General features: G+C 43.3%; 1 protein-coding gene across 2 annotated transcripts in view; it reads left to right on the top strand.

Annotated features, from left to right (window-relative positions):
• Positions 1-5,176: 5,176 nt before the first annotated feature.
• Positions 5,177-14,007, top strand: part of LOC120958647 (homeobox protein unc-4-like) — a 59,300-nt gene continuing 50,469 nt past the window's right edge. The window contains exon 1 of one of the 2 annotated variants that reach the window (XM_040381591.2): positions 5,177-6,947. In XM_040381591.2, the coding sequence (XP_040237525.2) occupies positions 6,515-6,947 (433 nt within the window). In that variant the 5' untranslated portion in view covers positions 5,177-6,514. The remainder of the gene's footprint in view (positions 6,948-14,007) is intronic. The other variant, XM_040381590.2, reaches the window with a different exon arrangement.

The following is a 14,007-nucleotide window of genomic DNA, read 5'->3' as shown; positions in this document are numbered from 1 at the left end:
CGGTTCACATGATGCCATGAGTGAGAATTTGGTTTTGGGTAGTTTTCTTTTCTTTTTGCCTTCCGCTCGCTACGCGTTGGCCGCGGTGGGCCAACTAAACAGCGCCGGACGTGCGCTGCACGTTGCTGCGTTGATTGTTTTTATTCGAGCTGACATTTGCCGATCAAACTATTGTGGCTCGGAAGCCAATTGCTGCTGTCAATACACAGTGCGCGAGTGGAAGAAAGGAATGAACGAAAGAAATGAAAGAAAGAAAGAAAGGAAGCCTGGAGAATAATGGAGTGCAGAACAATTTGTTTGTTTCGACAATGAGATGAAATTTCTTACCCTCGTACATCCTCGGGGCCACACAACTTTCTCCCCGGGGTGGTGTAGTTTTCTTTCTGGGTCTTTAGATGCTGTTGCTGCTGCTGTTGCTGCTAATGGGTAATTCAAGCCCAGATATTCATGCCTCTTCTAATTAACCTGATACCGCAGAGTGACGCAATAAGCTGGGTAGTTTTAAACTTTGATAGTAATGCTTCATCATTCGGAATGGTAAAGAATTTGTGTAGAAAAAGACTGAAATTTCAGCTTTCTGAATAATTGAAGAATTTTATACAATATGGTAGTGAATATTATGTTTTGAATTGAATTGATTTTGAAATTGAAAAGTTCTTTCCCAAATAGCCAAAACTACTTAAGTAGTTGCTAAAGATCGCTGCTTGAATTCGCCTTTTGCAGTAGATAAACAGCATCAAAGTTCCAATTGGTCCTTCTAAATAGCGCCTTAGCAGGCTGCCGGGGATTATTTTTCTTTGCGATTTTTTTTTTTCAAGCAAGGCGTCATCGATGAAATAAACAACAAGATTTGTTTCGTTTAAGCACATGTGTATATTTTTAAATCGTTTGTATTGATGAATTACATACAATTTCACACAATTTACTTAACAATCACTATCAATTTACTTAATATTCTTTGTTCAATCAACGAATCTAACTTGTGCAGCAGCAATGAAATGAAATAAACGTATGTCGTATGTATGACGGTACCAGTCTTTGACACTTTGACAATAGTTCCATCGTGAACCATACACATCAGGCTAATCAGCTACAAGGTTCCTGAGAGTACCATGTGCTTCTTAAAAAGCTTTATGGTTCCACCAAGTACCGTTTCATCTCTTAATCATCTACAAAGTTCGAAATCGGAACGATTTTTCGTTAAACAGCCTCAAATCAGCTATAGAGCTCGAGCTGGTTATTTGGGTTGGATGGATACTAAAATTCTTCTCAATGTACGAAAAATATTTATAAACTTGCATTGTTTGTATTTTTCGTATATTTGAATGTTGTTATAACTTATTTTAAAGAAATTCCAGAGGTTTGTGAATGTATTTAAAACTGACTCAAAGTTTTAGTCAATAAAACAAGCACATATGTGAATTTTGCATAATGCTCTTGCGCTGTTTTAGCAAATAAATTCTACATAATTTTAAATTGAATTGTGTAAGAATGACATAAGAGTCTCAAAATGACAGATAGGAAGAAAAACTATTAAATGTTCTTGATGTATCATTTAATAATACTGATGCTTAAAATGAAGCTTTTTTTTAAAGATAAATTCACAGAAACGGTATGATGTTCTCAGTTGAAAGATAATCAGACTTAGGCCTGTTGGAAAGTGTTTCTAAACGTATGAAAACCAATTTCTTCTACTAGAATGCATCACACATTACAACAAGATACAACGTAGAAGACTTGTATCGTTTCATTTTTTCCCTTTTTTTATAGAGTAACATGACTAATCGCATAATTGCTGCTTCCCTGATGCTACATATCGAACATCAGGGCTCCCCATTTCTTACCTTTTTAGCTGGGAAATGCTTTCGAACTAATGAGGCATATTGCACATTACTGTCGCTGCACACATATCGATGCATTTGCCAGTGCAGGAATAAACACGAATGATCATGCTTGATGGATGAGTTTCCGGATCGTTGCTAGAAAGAAGACGCACAGCATAACAATCTTCACCTTTGCTGCATGAGTGCAGCTTATCGACGGAATGGTATATTCTCAACGGCCTACATGGTAATATCGAACGCATCCATTAGGCTGTTGCAGCGAGGAGGTTAGTGACTAAGTACGTCGATGGTTGTACGTTTGAGTAGCTCTTTTCATTGGATTGGCGTGCATTACTTGATAGTTTATTCGCTCGTAATGGGTGAAGAAATGAGCTTGGTGTGTTGTTTGATCCGGGGAGAATTTGTATGTCTTGCTCATATTTACAAATGAATGGTTTTGAGTTTATTATAATTAACATGTGGCTTAAGGTAATGGCGTTCATCTAAAGGGCAATGAGATGCTGTTGAAGTAAGCGGAACCATTTTTAAACATGCTCCCATAAATTGTAAGATTTAAGATAAAAGTTAAAATACACACACTATGTAATGCAGAAGCAAAAAGAAAAACACTCCCCAGCCCGGAAGCAGCCAGCCTGTGACATAATCCCCGAATTCGCGCTGCGTTGGCCAAAAATCGATAAGAAAGTAAAGGAACAAACGGCTCAACCCCTCCGCTCATGCACACACAGAAAACAACACTGTGGCTTGAAGACGACCCGCATTGATGGAAGATTCGCTTCGCTAATCCCTTTCCGTTTAATCAGTGTCGAGCTAAGAAGTAACAATGCCGCACCAAAGGGAACGAAAGAAAAAGAAAGAAAAAAAAAGGGAATCTCCGGGAGCCTGTGAGCCATTTTTGTGTTTAATTTTCAACCCCACGGAAACGGCCCTGTCCAGCACCAACGGGAACCAACGGGAACCAACGGGAACCAACGGGAACCAACGGGGGTAACGCAAACCAATTGACGTGTCCCCGCAGTGTGAAAAGCGTTACCGAGGAATTTTTCCCGGGGGCAGAATGGTAGCAACTGCAAGGGACTACGCTCTGGGTAGGCTTTGAGGTTTTTTGGGTGCATAGCAACTAGAGGAGCAACCAGCACAAAAAAACCAGTTCAAACACACACTCACCGGGGGAAGAGAGTGTTGTGTGTGTGTGAGAGAGAGAGAGAGAGGGAAGGCTAAACCCCCACACGCTCTTCTTACTCTTCGAGGTCGGTCCGTGGGCGCCTCTCGAGCTGCCAGCACAGAAGAATCTGTCGATGGCAACAGAAGATTTCGGGATTGAAGCGAAATGGTTTTACCCACGGGGTGTCTTTTTTTTTTGGTTTGGTTTGGTTTGGTTTGGCGTTTTCATTGGTCCAATGACAATTTCCGCCATTTGAGTTTGATTGAGAATGGACCGCAGATGTGCGGGACATAATTGAGATTAATAAAAAAGAAAGAAAAAAAAGAGAAGCCCCGAGAAGCTGTGTGTGTGGCTGCGTCTGGAACTAACTCTTCACCGAGCGGAACGAACGAATGCGTCTTTGTTGCTTTGATGGTTTGAAAATCACATTTCGGTGCGCGCGGAAAAAGCATGCGGTGCCGTGGGATTAGTTTGCTAGAATTGGTGGGAAATTAAAAGTTTTTTTTTTATGTTTGTTGAGGATTAGAAATTTTACAGAAGTCATGCTGGGTGTAAACGCGTGCCTGGTGGAAACGTGGTTGGTGGACAATGTTGCACAAGAAATGTTTTTAATATTATGTACAATTTAAGCGTGGTTGCAATGTAGCAATTGTTGTGAAAATCTGCAAAATTTACAAATCTAAAACAAGAAATATTAAGGCTTTTTGTTGGGAACATAATTGTTACACAATTACGTCAGACAATTCAGGACTCCTAAAATTTATAGCGATTTTAGACTTTTTACAAAAATGGTCAATTGATCATCGTCATAAAACCTAATTGGTGTATTCTTCTGCGTACTTTCTACTCATGTATGCAAAACATGTATGATAAGAAATGCTAGAACATGTTCGCGTTATATTTGTAAAACCAACAATGTGTATTTTGTTGAAAACGAGCATTCAATTTCGGACTCTTTTTGAAGTTAAGAAAATTTATAACAATGTAAACAAAAATTCATTTTAACTTGACAATTTTAATATTTTTTATAACAAAACATCTGACGTTTTAGTTTCAAACACGTACAAAATAAAAAATGTCCCGCATTGAGAAACAAATTCAAAGAATAAACTTCCAAGAAATGTCTGTTTTCTGGAATTTCTACAGATTCCTACTGCATGATGGGCTATTGTGCTAAATCAAACCGAGTTTGTGGTAGTCTACGTTTCTTATTTAATTCGTCTTCCCCTGGTGTACTATGTAGCCACGTGTTGAAATGTATGAAATCAAAATGGATGAAATCAAAAGAAAGAACGTGACATATTGCTAAAAAGACCACAATTCTAACAGTCTAGTGAAAAGCTAATTAGAGCTGTCTAATATACGCTTCTCCGTGAAGTTACATTTTAGAATTTCATCAATAAATTAGAACTCTACCATTCACAACAGCATCTTCCATCTTCCCATCTTCCCAAAAACTCTAACAGTACAAAACCCTTCCATGGCGCTGAACTTTCTTAATTTAAATCGAGCCTTTCGTCACCTCAACACGGTTCTAAATATATTAGTGTTCCAAAAAAAACACACAAAAACGTTCCCGCTATGCCACGATCTATGGTGTCTGGTGTGGCGACTGGTTAGAATTAAAAGCGACCAAAGCGTTCCATTGCTATCCGTAAGAGGGGATGTGGTTGCGCAAAAACAGAACCCCCGTCCTCAAACAACTTCTTAGTAACTATAGACAACGGCACACAGACACACAAACACACACACACACAGCGCGACTGCACAGACAGCTCGACTTTCAGCCCAAAGCATCGACCGTATCGTTATCGTGTCTATCTGCACCGGGATGATGCGCTGGCTACTGTGCTGGCCTGAAGCGGCACGACTACTCGCGCGCACGCTCGTGCGCTCGCTGGCAAGAGTGGCGAGAGCCGACGCCACTGTCAAGATTCAGCCAATCAATAACAAACTAATTACTGTTTTAATTAACATGTTCTCATTGTTAAATCAGTAATAAAATTACAGATTTTACGACTCCATCGTTTAAAATACTACGATCCGCGCGTTGCCACCATCGCACCACCAGCAGCACTCTGTCCCTGTGCAAACCGTTTTTCCTTTTTCCCCTGGCCGTGTGCTAATCCTGACTCGTAACAAGCTGACCGAGCCCGAGCCTGAAAAGCAGGCAAAGCAGCAACAACAGCAAAAAATGCGTAGTATATAAGAAAGTAAGTGGCAGAAAGATTGCACACATCACGCAAACGCCCCAACGGCGCGTTAGCCACGCCCCCTTTCTTACGCGAGTTCAATGGCGGAGTGTGCAATGGACGCAACGCCTATGTACACGCAGCGCAACAGAAGCAAAGCAGAGAGCGGCCGATAAATAACGCAACAAAAGAACAAAAGCGTACCGCAGAGATAGTGAGCGCGAAGGAGAGCGGGCGATACGGTTTGTGCTCTCGCTTTGGAAACCCGACCGCGGCCAAAACACCCGAAGCGCGCGGGAGCCAGTTCCACGCGCCGACGGCATCATCAGCATCATCATCTCATCGCGGGCTCATTTCACTTCACCATTTCATGTTAGGATTCCAGCCGCGCTCGTACTCCGGGACACTCGGGCAGCGCAAAACGCAAAAGGTGTCGTTCGTGCTGGTTGGTGGTGGTGTTGTGTGTTGTGTGCCGGGCCGCGTATTAACGGTTGGCGTGCGCGTCGTCGTGTTGGGTGTTTGGGTGGTTTGTTTGCGATAACGTGTGCTGCGGTGTTGGCGTTTTTTCTTTGTTTTTGTTAGTTGTTCGCAGTCGAATTTAGCACGCCAACCTGTGACGTGTCCGTTGCGATGATGCTACTTGTCGATGGGTGGTGTGGCGTACGGGGGTAATAGCAATAGCGTAATAGCCTATAAAACAAATGATAAAAAGAAGCGTATTTTGCGATAGAGAGTGAGTGAGAGTGAGAGGGCGAATGAGAGTGTCCTTTTCTCAGTGTGTGGACCCAGTAACGATAACATTCACGGTGATTCGTCGTAGTAGGCTGCCACGTTGTGTGTTTACAGTGCTTAACGGGGAGGGCTACGCGTGTGTTTGTGAGTGTTGGTGCGTTTAATTGTGTAACAATTATCCAAGTAAGCGCCATGGTGATGTGGGGGTTTGCACGAGGATGTTGATAGTATAATGCGCTGGCCGTTAGCCACTGAGTCGCGCCTGGGGCGTGTACTGCCCCGTTGGGCTGCCACAGACAAGCATTCGAAACAGCTCCTTGCATAACTTGTGCATCACGCCAGACAAGGGAAGTCTTGCGAGCGAATAGAGCAATTTAGGAAGTCGCCAAAGTCAAAGCCAGCAGATCCGAACACAGTCACAAAGCAATGTGTATGGCAAAGCAGTAGGTCAGAGCGGTCAGCAACAGAGAGCCTGTCCCAGGAGCCCTTACAACGCCTTGTTGGGGCGCGCCTGCAGGCTTAAATTGTTGCCTTTCCATACGTGCCACAGAGCAAACCACACGTCTGGAGGGTCCGCGCGAATGCGAAGCATGAATCTGGAGCCCTTGCCCCGAACCGAAACGATACACGTCACCGCACCGGCCGCAGCGGCGGCAGCAGCAGCAGCAGCCGCGGCCCTCCACCGTCCCGTACAGACCATGCCGCAGCGGTCACCGTTCGCGATCCAGGAGCTGCTCGGGCTGGGCAGCAGCGGCGAGTCGACGCGGCCCAGTGGCGTCGTGTCGGCGGTCACACCGTCCCTCTATCCGACCACCGTCGGGCAGGCCTCGTTTGCGGCGGCGGCCGCCGCCGCCGGCTGTGCCGATCCGCACCAGATGCAGATGGCGGCGGCCTCGCGGATGGCGTACTTTAACGCGCACGCCGCCGTTGCCGCCGCCTTTCTGCCCCACAACATTGCGAGTGCGGCCGCCGGCGGTGGGTCGCTGCAGCTGCACTCGGCACAGTCAGCCAACAGTAAGTAGTGCAGTTAGCTTGCTTTTTTAACAGTGCTTTGGTTTAAAATGTTGTTTAAATTGCGTTGATTGGTTGAATTAATTATGCTTAGATTTTATCCACAAAGTTTAGAAGCTGTTATTTATTATGAGAATTACTTCAATTGGTTTCATTGTTCCATGGTATTACCACCATTGGTTGTTTGCCTGATATCGACTGGTTGTTATGACTAAATACAATAAAATTAAAACTTCACAGATTCAAACACCTACACAAAACTCATTTCTAAAATCATTCACCTATTTTTATCTTTCCTTTCATGGAACTAAAAAAAATTGCAAAAGTCATGTAAAATCATCAATCATCCTGAGCAATTGACAATTTTTGAATCATTTCTGTCACAAACATTGCGGAAATATTGGATCAAGCGTTCAAATTTACTTGCATAATGGATTTTTATTCCTTTGTGTGCTTGAACACTTATTACATCTATGTTCTCTTATTTTGATGTACATAAAGTTGTTGAAATTAAGCAAAACACAATAGTAACGATTAATTGTGTTAATTAACTTAATCGTGAAAAAAAGGCTTTTCGCTAGATAAAGAGAATATAAAATGGCTATTGTTTTAGGGTTTGATTCATGCTTTTGTGACAGTAAGTGTACAGTGTGACAGTAACTAATGCCATAACCAATTGTAGCACTTTTGTATCATTATGCTCATTATTTTAACATTTTCTGAACGTGTGTTGAGACAGATTAATAGCTTCAACTAACCATAACTTAATAGCAATAGCAAATTAAAACGAGTAGAGGCTTTAAGCAGCAATACACATGTCCAGAGCCCTGTTGAAATGTCTAACGGGAGGTTGAATGAGAAATTCTCCTCGGTCCCCTAAGCAGTTGATTAGTTTGTTTAGCCCAGCGGTCGGCAAACTTTACTACCGAAAGAGCCAAATTCTACAATAATGTTCGTAGAGTTTCACGCGAAGAGCCACAATTGTTAAACCAAGAGCAAACATTGTGTTAAAGTTCTATGAAATATATGAAATGTTAAGAGCCACCCTCACGATATCCAAGAGCCGTTGTTCCCTCACTGTGCCAAAAAGTGTGATAGAACTATATTTTCTATCTGTTTGGTACATGATAACATGATAGCAATACAAGATTGATGTGATAACAATTTGATCGAGCCTGATAATAGAGGGTAAGAATTGATGATCTCTTGATGATGATGAAATGATAATACAATCTAGACCGTCGGCCAATTACTTGTGCCTAGACACCGGTCTGATTATTCGAATACATTTACTCTTCTAACGGGCTGTTCTGTACGGAACCCTGAATGCATACGCTGTTGAAGCTAATAATGGGCTTTGATGTATGTATGTGTCCAATTGGTTTACCCGCAGCAGGATAGTCAGTCCTTTGATTGGGGGGCATGGTCCAAGGGTATTCAGCGGTTTGAATCCATAGGGACAGTAAGGACGAGCGGCTTAACGACTGTACTAAGGAAACGGCCTAACATCAAACTTTTAATTTGATGATGAAATAGCGCTAATATATTGTTAATGTTGCACGTATTTATCACGCTAATTCGAATCGATAATGCTCGTTATGTCCCTGAAGGTTTATACAATTATATAGTGTATATTAATTATTATAACACAAACAGTCATTTGCTTAAAATGTTTCAGTAATATGTGACTTTCGCTAGATAAAGAGAATATAAAATGGCTATTATTTTAGGGTTTGATTCATGCTTTTGTGACAGTAAGTGTAACAATTCTATTGAAATTAATTAAACATATGAAAATATGTTCCACTACACCTACTTATAGCTGAGGTCCTAATCAATTAACCTATTGTTTGTGCCTTTTAGTGACAATTCTCGGTCACAATCACTGTCACCATGTCAGTATCAGTATCTTTGAATGGTTTTTCTTGTACACTGTGTTATTTCGTTTTATTGGAGTGCAAAAGATCCTACAAATGAATGATTATTTACAGACCTTTATCTTTGCTGACTTCGGTACACGATGTTTCCTGCTGCCAGCGAACCACAATGCCCTGCGCAGGCGCATGCACTACGGATGGATATCCTGCTGCAGGTCCGTCTACTATTGGAGTGAATTATGATGTAAAAAGTCACTACTTGTCGTTCAATTTAACCCTTGAAGGGCATAAAGTTTTAGTTGGTCAATCTTTAAAAGCTTCCCAAATGAATTACTCTGTGTTTCGTGGGCCATTTTTCCTGTTGTAGCTGTACATTACTATGTCTTTTGTGCAATATTAATTGAATCATTATCGTGCATTGCTCTTCCTTGTGAAAGGAAAACTTTCTCTACCGTTTAAAAATAATAAACAATTTCGCTCGCGTAAATGAATAATGTATAATCTATCTCGTGCGCAAGCACTCAACACAGGCCACAACAGCCCAAAACGCCACCGAGTGTGGCAAATTACTGTGTGTGCCCGGCTCGCGGCTAATTTCGCACGTTTCTCATGAGTGTCCCGTACCGCTGCCGGTTTGCACAATCTCTCTGACGCCACAGTGTCGCGTGACACAGGCGATGCAGGCGTCACAGGACTACACATTCAGCTCGCGCAATGTCGTGCGACTGCAGCAACACATGCATGCATGCACGCCCTTTGCGCCTCGCGCTGCAGGATGGGCCGCTTCTGTTCCGTCGCCCGGCCCGGCAGTTCATTCTGTATGTTTAGCAGGCCGTAAACGGTGCCATTTCATCATTCCTTAACGAGATATGGTGGAGTATACGTATACAACTTGGTAGCTCTGTTTTTTTAGCGGATTTTTTTTTATTGCGGTTTTATATGGGTGTGTGTGTATGTGTGCTTTTGTGTCCTGTGCTACAGGACTGTACAGAAAGGATGGCCGGATGGGCGCTGGCGCTGGTTACTGGTGAATTAATTAACCTAGTGAGACAGGGCTGGGACTGTTTGAATAAATTATGATAAGTCCAGTGTGTGTGTAGGCGCCGGCGAGGCGGTTAATGTGTCAAGTGCTAATAGTGTTTCTGCGGCCGTTTGCCGATCATCCTTTAGTGGAAATATTAGTCACACACACACACACACACATTGTGCGCATACAGTAATTACCTTGTGGCGAAGCGAGGCCTTTTGGGGAAAGATTTATAATATGCTTTGTGTATGTGTGTGTTTTGTTTGTTTTTGGATAACATTTGCTCACATTGATCATTGATGCATAAAAGAAGTACATTTTGAGAAGCAAAAATTGGGACCAGCTTGGTGCTATAGGAATGAAATCAATAACAATAAATAGTCAACTTTATTTTAAAAAAATATCTTAAATTGTTGTTTTTTTGTGTGGTAAATTATACTACATTAAACTGAAAATAATATCACTTAATCGCAAGAAAGTTGTATAAAAAGCCTTAAAATATTCCTCTACTTTTTTCGTATGTTAGCTTAAAGGCTCAAACTACCGACGGCATTTTAATAGAAGGATTTTTCTACCCTTGTTCTTGCTTTGGTTCATTCTTTTCAATTAAATGACTCATATCCTTTGTCAAGCAATGTAATATGTAATCTTTTTGATTATTTTATGATTTTAATTCAAGAAAATGAATTTGAAAGACTAAGCGTTAGTCTAGAAGCTTTACCTAAAGGGCTTTATTTAGTTTAATTTTAGTGCATAACTCAACTCGCCAATATCATCCATGTTTGTGTTTAATTTGTTTAAACTGCCTTTTGTTTTAGAACATAAAACCATTCCCAATAAGAACTTTTGCAAGAACTCTTTTAAGTGTAATATGAGCTGGGGCCAAAGATAGACAGCAAAAACTGTCCCGTTTTACGAGGCAAGCAAATAACACACCGAGACACGTTTACCTATGAGAGGAAGCTGGAAAAAGGTGTGAAAGAAGGAAAGAAAAAATATGTGAATCCTTACAGCACAAGATTCCCCGCGCGAGCTGCTGCTACTGCGCGAGCTGCCTGCCCGCACTGGGGAACAACAGAATTGAAGGAGCAAAAGGGAGAGACGGTGCAAATTTCAGAAGAGAGGGGAAGTGGCAAGCGGTGCAAAGTGGGGGCTACGGGAAAGGAGAGCTGTGCATGATATTCTATGCGCACGAGAATAATAAAGCCAAAAATTTAAGGTGTGAAATAAAACAAACAAATGGAACCGTTTTACGATGACGATTCGCAATGCTACGGGAGAGCAAGAGGGGGGTGGGGGGCTGAGGTGGGAAAGGGCACAACCTTCGCAACCGGATCCACACATACACACATACACACAAACCAAAAATAGGGAAGGTGGTGAAGAGGCCGTGAGAGGAGCAAGCAAACCAGAGGCACCAGGATCGGAATGTTCCCGTACACACACACACACACACACACACACACACCAATACTACACGGCTGCATTTAGGTAAAGGGTTGTGCCTTTAGTCATTGTTATCAGTACATTGGCTTCAGGATGCTTTTTGGATGGTTTTGGCTGGAGGGACAGGGCAGGGGGAATGTGGGGCAAATGTACCGGCAACGGGGACGTTGCAAAAAGTTGAAGCTGATGAATGTCACATGAATATTTCGCTCAAGCAGGAGAAAGACTGAGCGAGCGAGACAAAGAGAAGAGTGTGGCCGGCCGGCTTGCGATGTTGAGTAGCTGTTATTTTGCTCCCGTTTGTTCCACTCTTAGTTTATGAGAAGCATTACCAGTAGTAGCAGCATCGCATCGAAGCAAGCTATGGCTCCAGCAGCAGCTCTCCATTTACGGAGCTCACTTACTATACTGTTGGGACGACAGCGTCAGCGTGGGGAAGACGGGAGCACCTTTCGCCCAAAGCCCGATAGTGTGTATGTTTACTATCCGTGATGTTTACGTGATTATGGGACTGCTGAAAGTGTCTTTAGAGCTTCTGTAGTGCCCCATTGCAGTGCAATAGCCCTCTCATACCCTCGGGCCGATGCTTTTTCCCTTAGACTGGCCCAGGCGCTAGGTAGGAACCATTGGCATGACTGCAAACAACTGACTTCAGCGCGCCGCATCGTTCGTGATGACACCAAAAAGACATCGAGACACATGGTGTGGAGTATGGGGCAGTTTGGAACACATCGGAACCTGTGAAAGAATAGGCTGGTTCGTGAACATAAACTGCCCGTTTCACTCCGTCGTGCCACGATGAAGGAATCTCTCTCTCTCTCTCTCTCTCTCTCTCTCTCTCTCGTTCTTTCTGTTTTGTTTTCACGACTCGGGAATGCGCTTGTTCTTTCGACAGGCACCGGTACGTTAAGGGCTGGAGGTTGCTGGCGCCCCCATTCCCACTAATAAAGTGGGTTAATCTGCTCCGGCACACCGGCACCAGCACACACACACACACACTTAGACACAAACATCCTTCCGTAAGGCTTTACGCTAGAGCAGTGAGATTAAGCCCAGCGGCGACAGGCAGCATTCGCGTTCATTGTCCTCCCTGTGACCGAAAAGGGGGACTTGGGGACTCGTGGAAGAGAGAAGTTTTCACCTCGCAGAACACGAAGGCTAATTAATGATGGGAAGTACACACACACAAAAAACGGAACATGCAGTTTCCGTGCGTTTGGTGAGTTTTTTACAGCAAAAAAAAAGGCTTGACACCACCACCGCCGTGTGGTATTTTGTGTAAATGTGCTATAGAAATCATTCTAGTTTGTATGTGCGAGCATGAGCGGTAAGCAAGTCCGTTCCGTTGCCCTTTCTGTGAGATGAGTTTGTCTGTGCATAATTACCATATAATGCACTTGTTTACCGGCTTGGAAACGTGTGTCTGGGCAGCTACAAAGTATTTTGAAGCTTATTAAAATTACTCTCTCTTCTATTCGTAAATTGGCAGCTAAGGGGGTCCCTAGATGGTTCTTCATTCTGTCCATATTTGTGCAGATTTCCTGCGAAACGGGTTTCTATTTCTTCTGATGTTCTTTTTGTTTTGGGAGGAGATTTCACCGAAAAGTGCTTCAATATGCATGCACCCGGTTGGTCATTTTGATTCTGCACCGCTTCACGCCGTCGCTCGAGCCCATTGTTGTTGCTCTGCCCGAAAGGCTCGTGTAATCTCGAACAGGATTAGTGCCCAAAAGGCTTCTCCTCTATCGACAGTTCGGAGGTTGAGCTTGAACGCTTTTCCAGGAAGCTTCCTCATGGGTATGGGGTTTTCTCACAACCCATCGGACCAATTTGTCCGTGCGAACCACGGCTGCCGGATTTGTTTGGGCCGGATTTAAACAGTTTTTAAGTGGATTATGGAAACACACACTCTCCCATTTGTGTTGTTGCTCCGTTGTTGTTGCTCCTTGCACTTCTACGAACACTTATCCCTTGCCCGTGTTTTGGTGTCAGCAGCAGCAGCAGCAGCAGCAATTGCAACAAAACCGATCGTTTCGGTGCATCATCGCAAGCTGCATTCAGCCCGCGTCACGTACCTTGCTCTCTCGCTTGGGGGCGGAAATGAGAAGGAAATAGCTACTCCCGGGAAGTGAGATTGGCACCGGAAAAAGGCAACGGCATCAGGATGCGATTGAAATAGTTTGTGTGCGGTTTGTGTGCGGTGTGTGCGTGTGCAGCAGGAAAGATAAGGAACGGGGAAGAGTCAGCCGTGTACAGAGTACAGTATCGAATTTCTATGCCCTCCCTCTGCCATCAGCCCCGCCTCACCGCACAAACGATTAGCAGAAACGGGCGCGCATGAGGTATGAGAGCCGCACAGCATAGCATTTCATCTGAATGCACGCGTTCCCTGCAACCACCGTTTGCGCCACCGAACCTTGGCATACTTGGATGACATGTCTTTTGTAGGCTCGCGTCCTCCTGAGGACGTTAGCAAGGAGACTGCTTCTCGTGTTTCGCTATGGCAACGAGGTGACGATAGTGACAAATGTGTACGACGACATACACACTTTAAGGATTGCAAATGTAAAGAAAGGATTTAAAAATAATAATAATAATAATGCCATTACTCATCCGCTCTTAGCAGCAACAACAAAAAAGGGAAGGTGTGAAAAAATTGAAACGAACACAAAACAGAAAATCAAAGGCAATCTTGTCAGGATGGGATAAAGCG

The sequence above is a fragment of the Anopheles coluzzii genome, chromosome 3 (genome assembly GCF_943734685.1).
Source record: "Anopheles coluzzii chromosome 3, AcolN3, whole genome shotgun sequence".
Classification (NCBI taxonomy): Eukaryota; Metazoa; Arthropoda; class Insecta; order Diptera; family Culicidae; genus Anopheles; species Anopheles coluzzii.
This window is presented reverse-complemented; position numbering and strand designations above follow the sequence as displayed.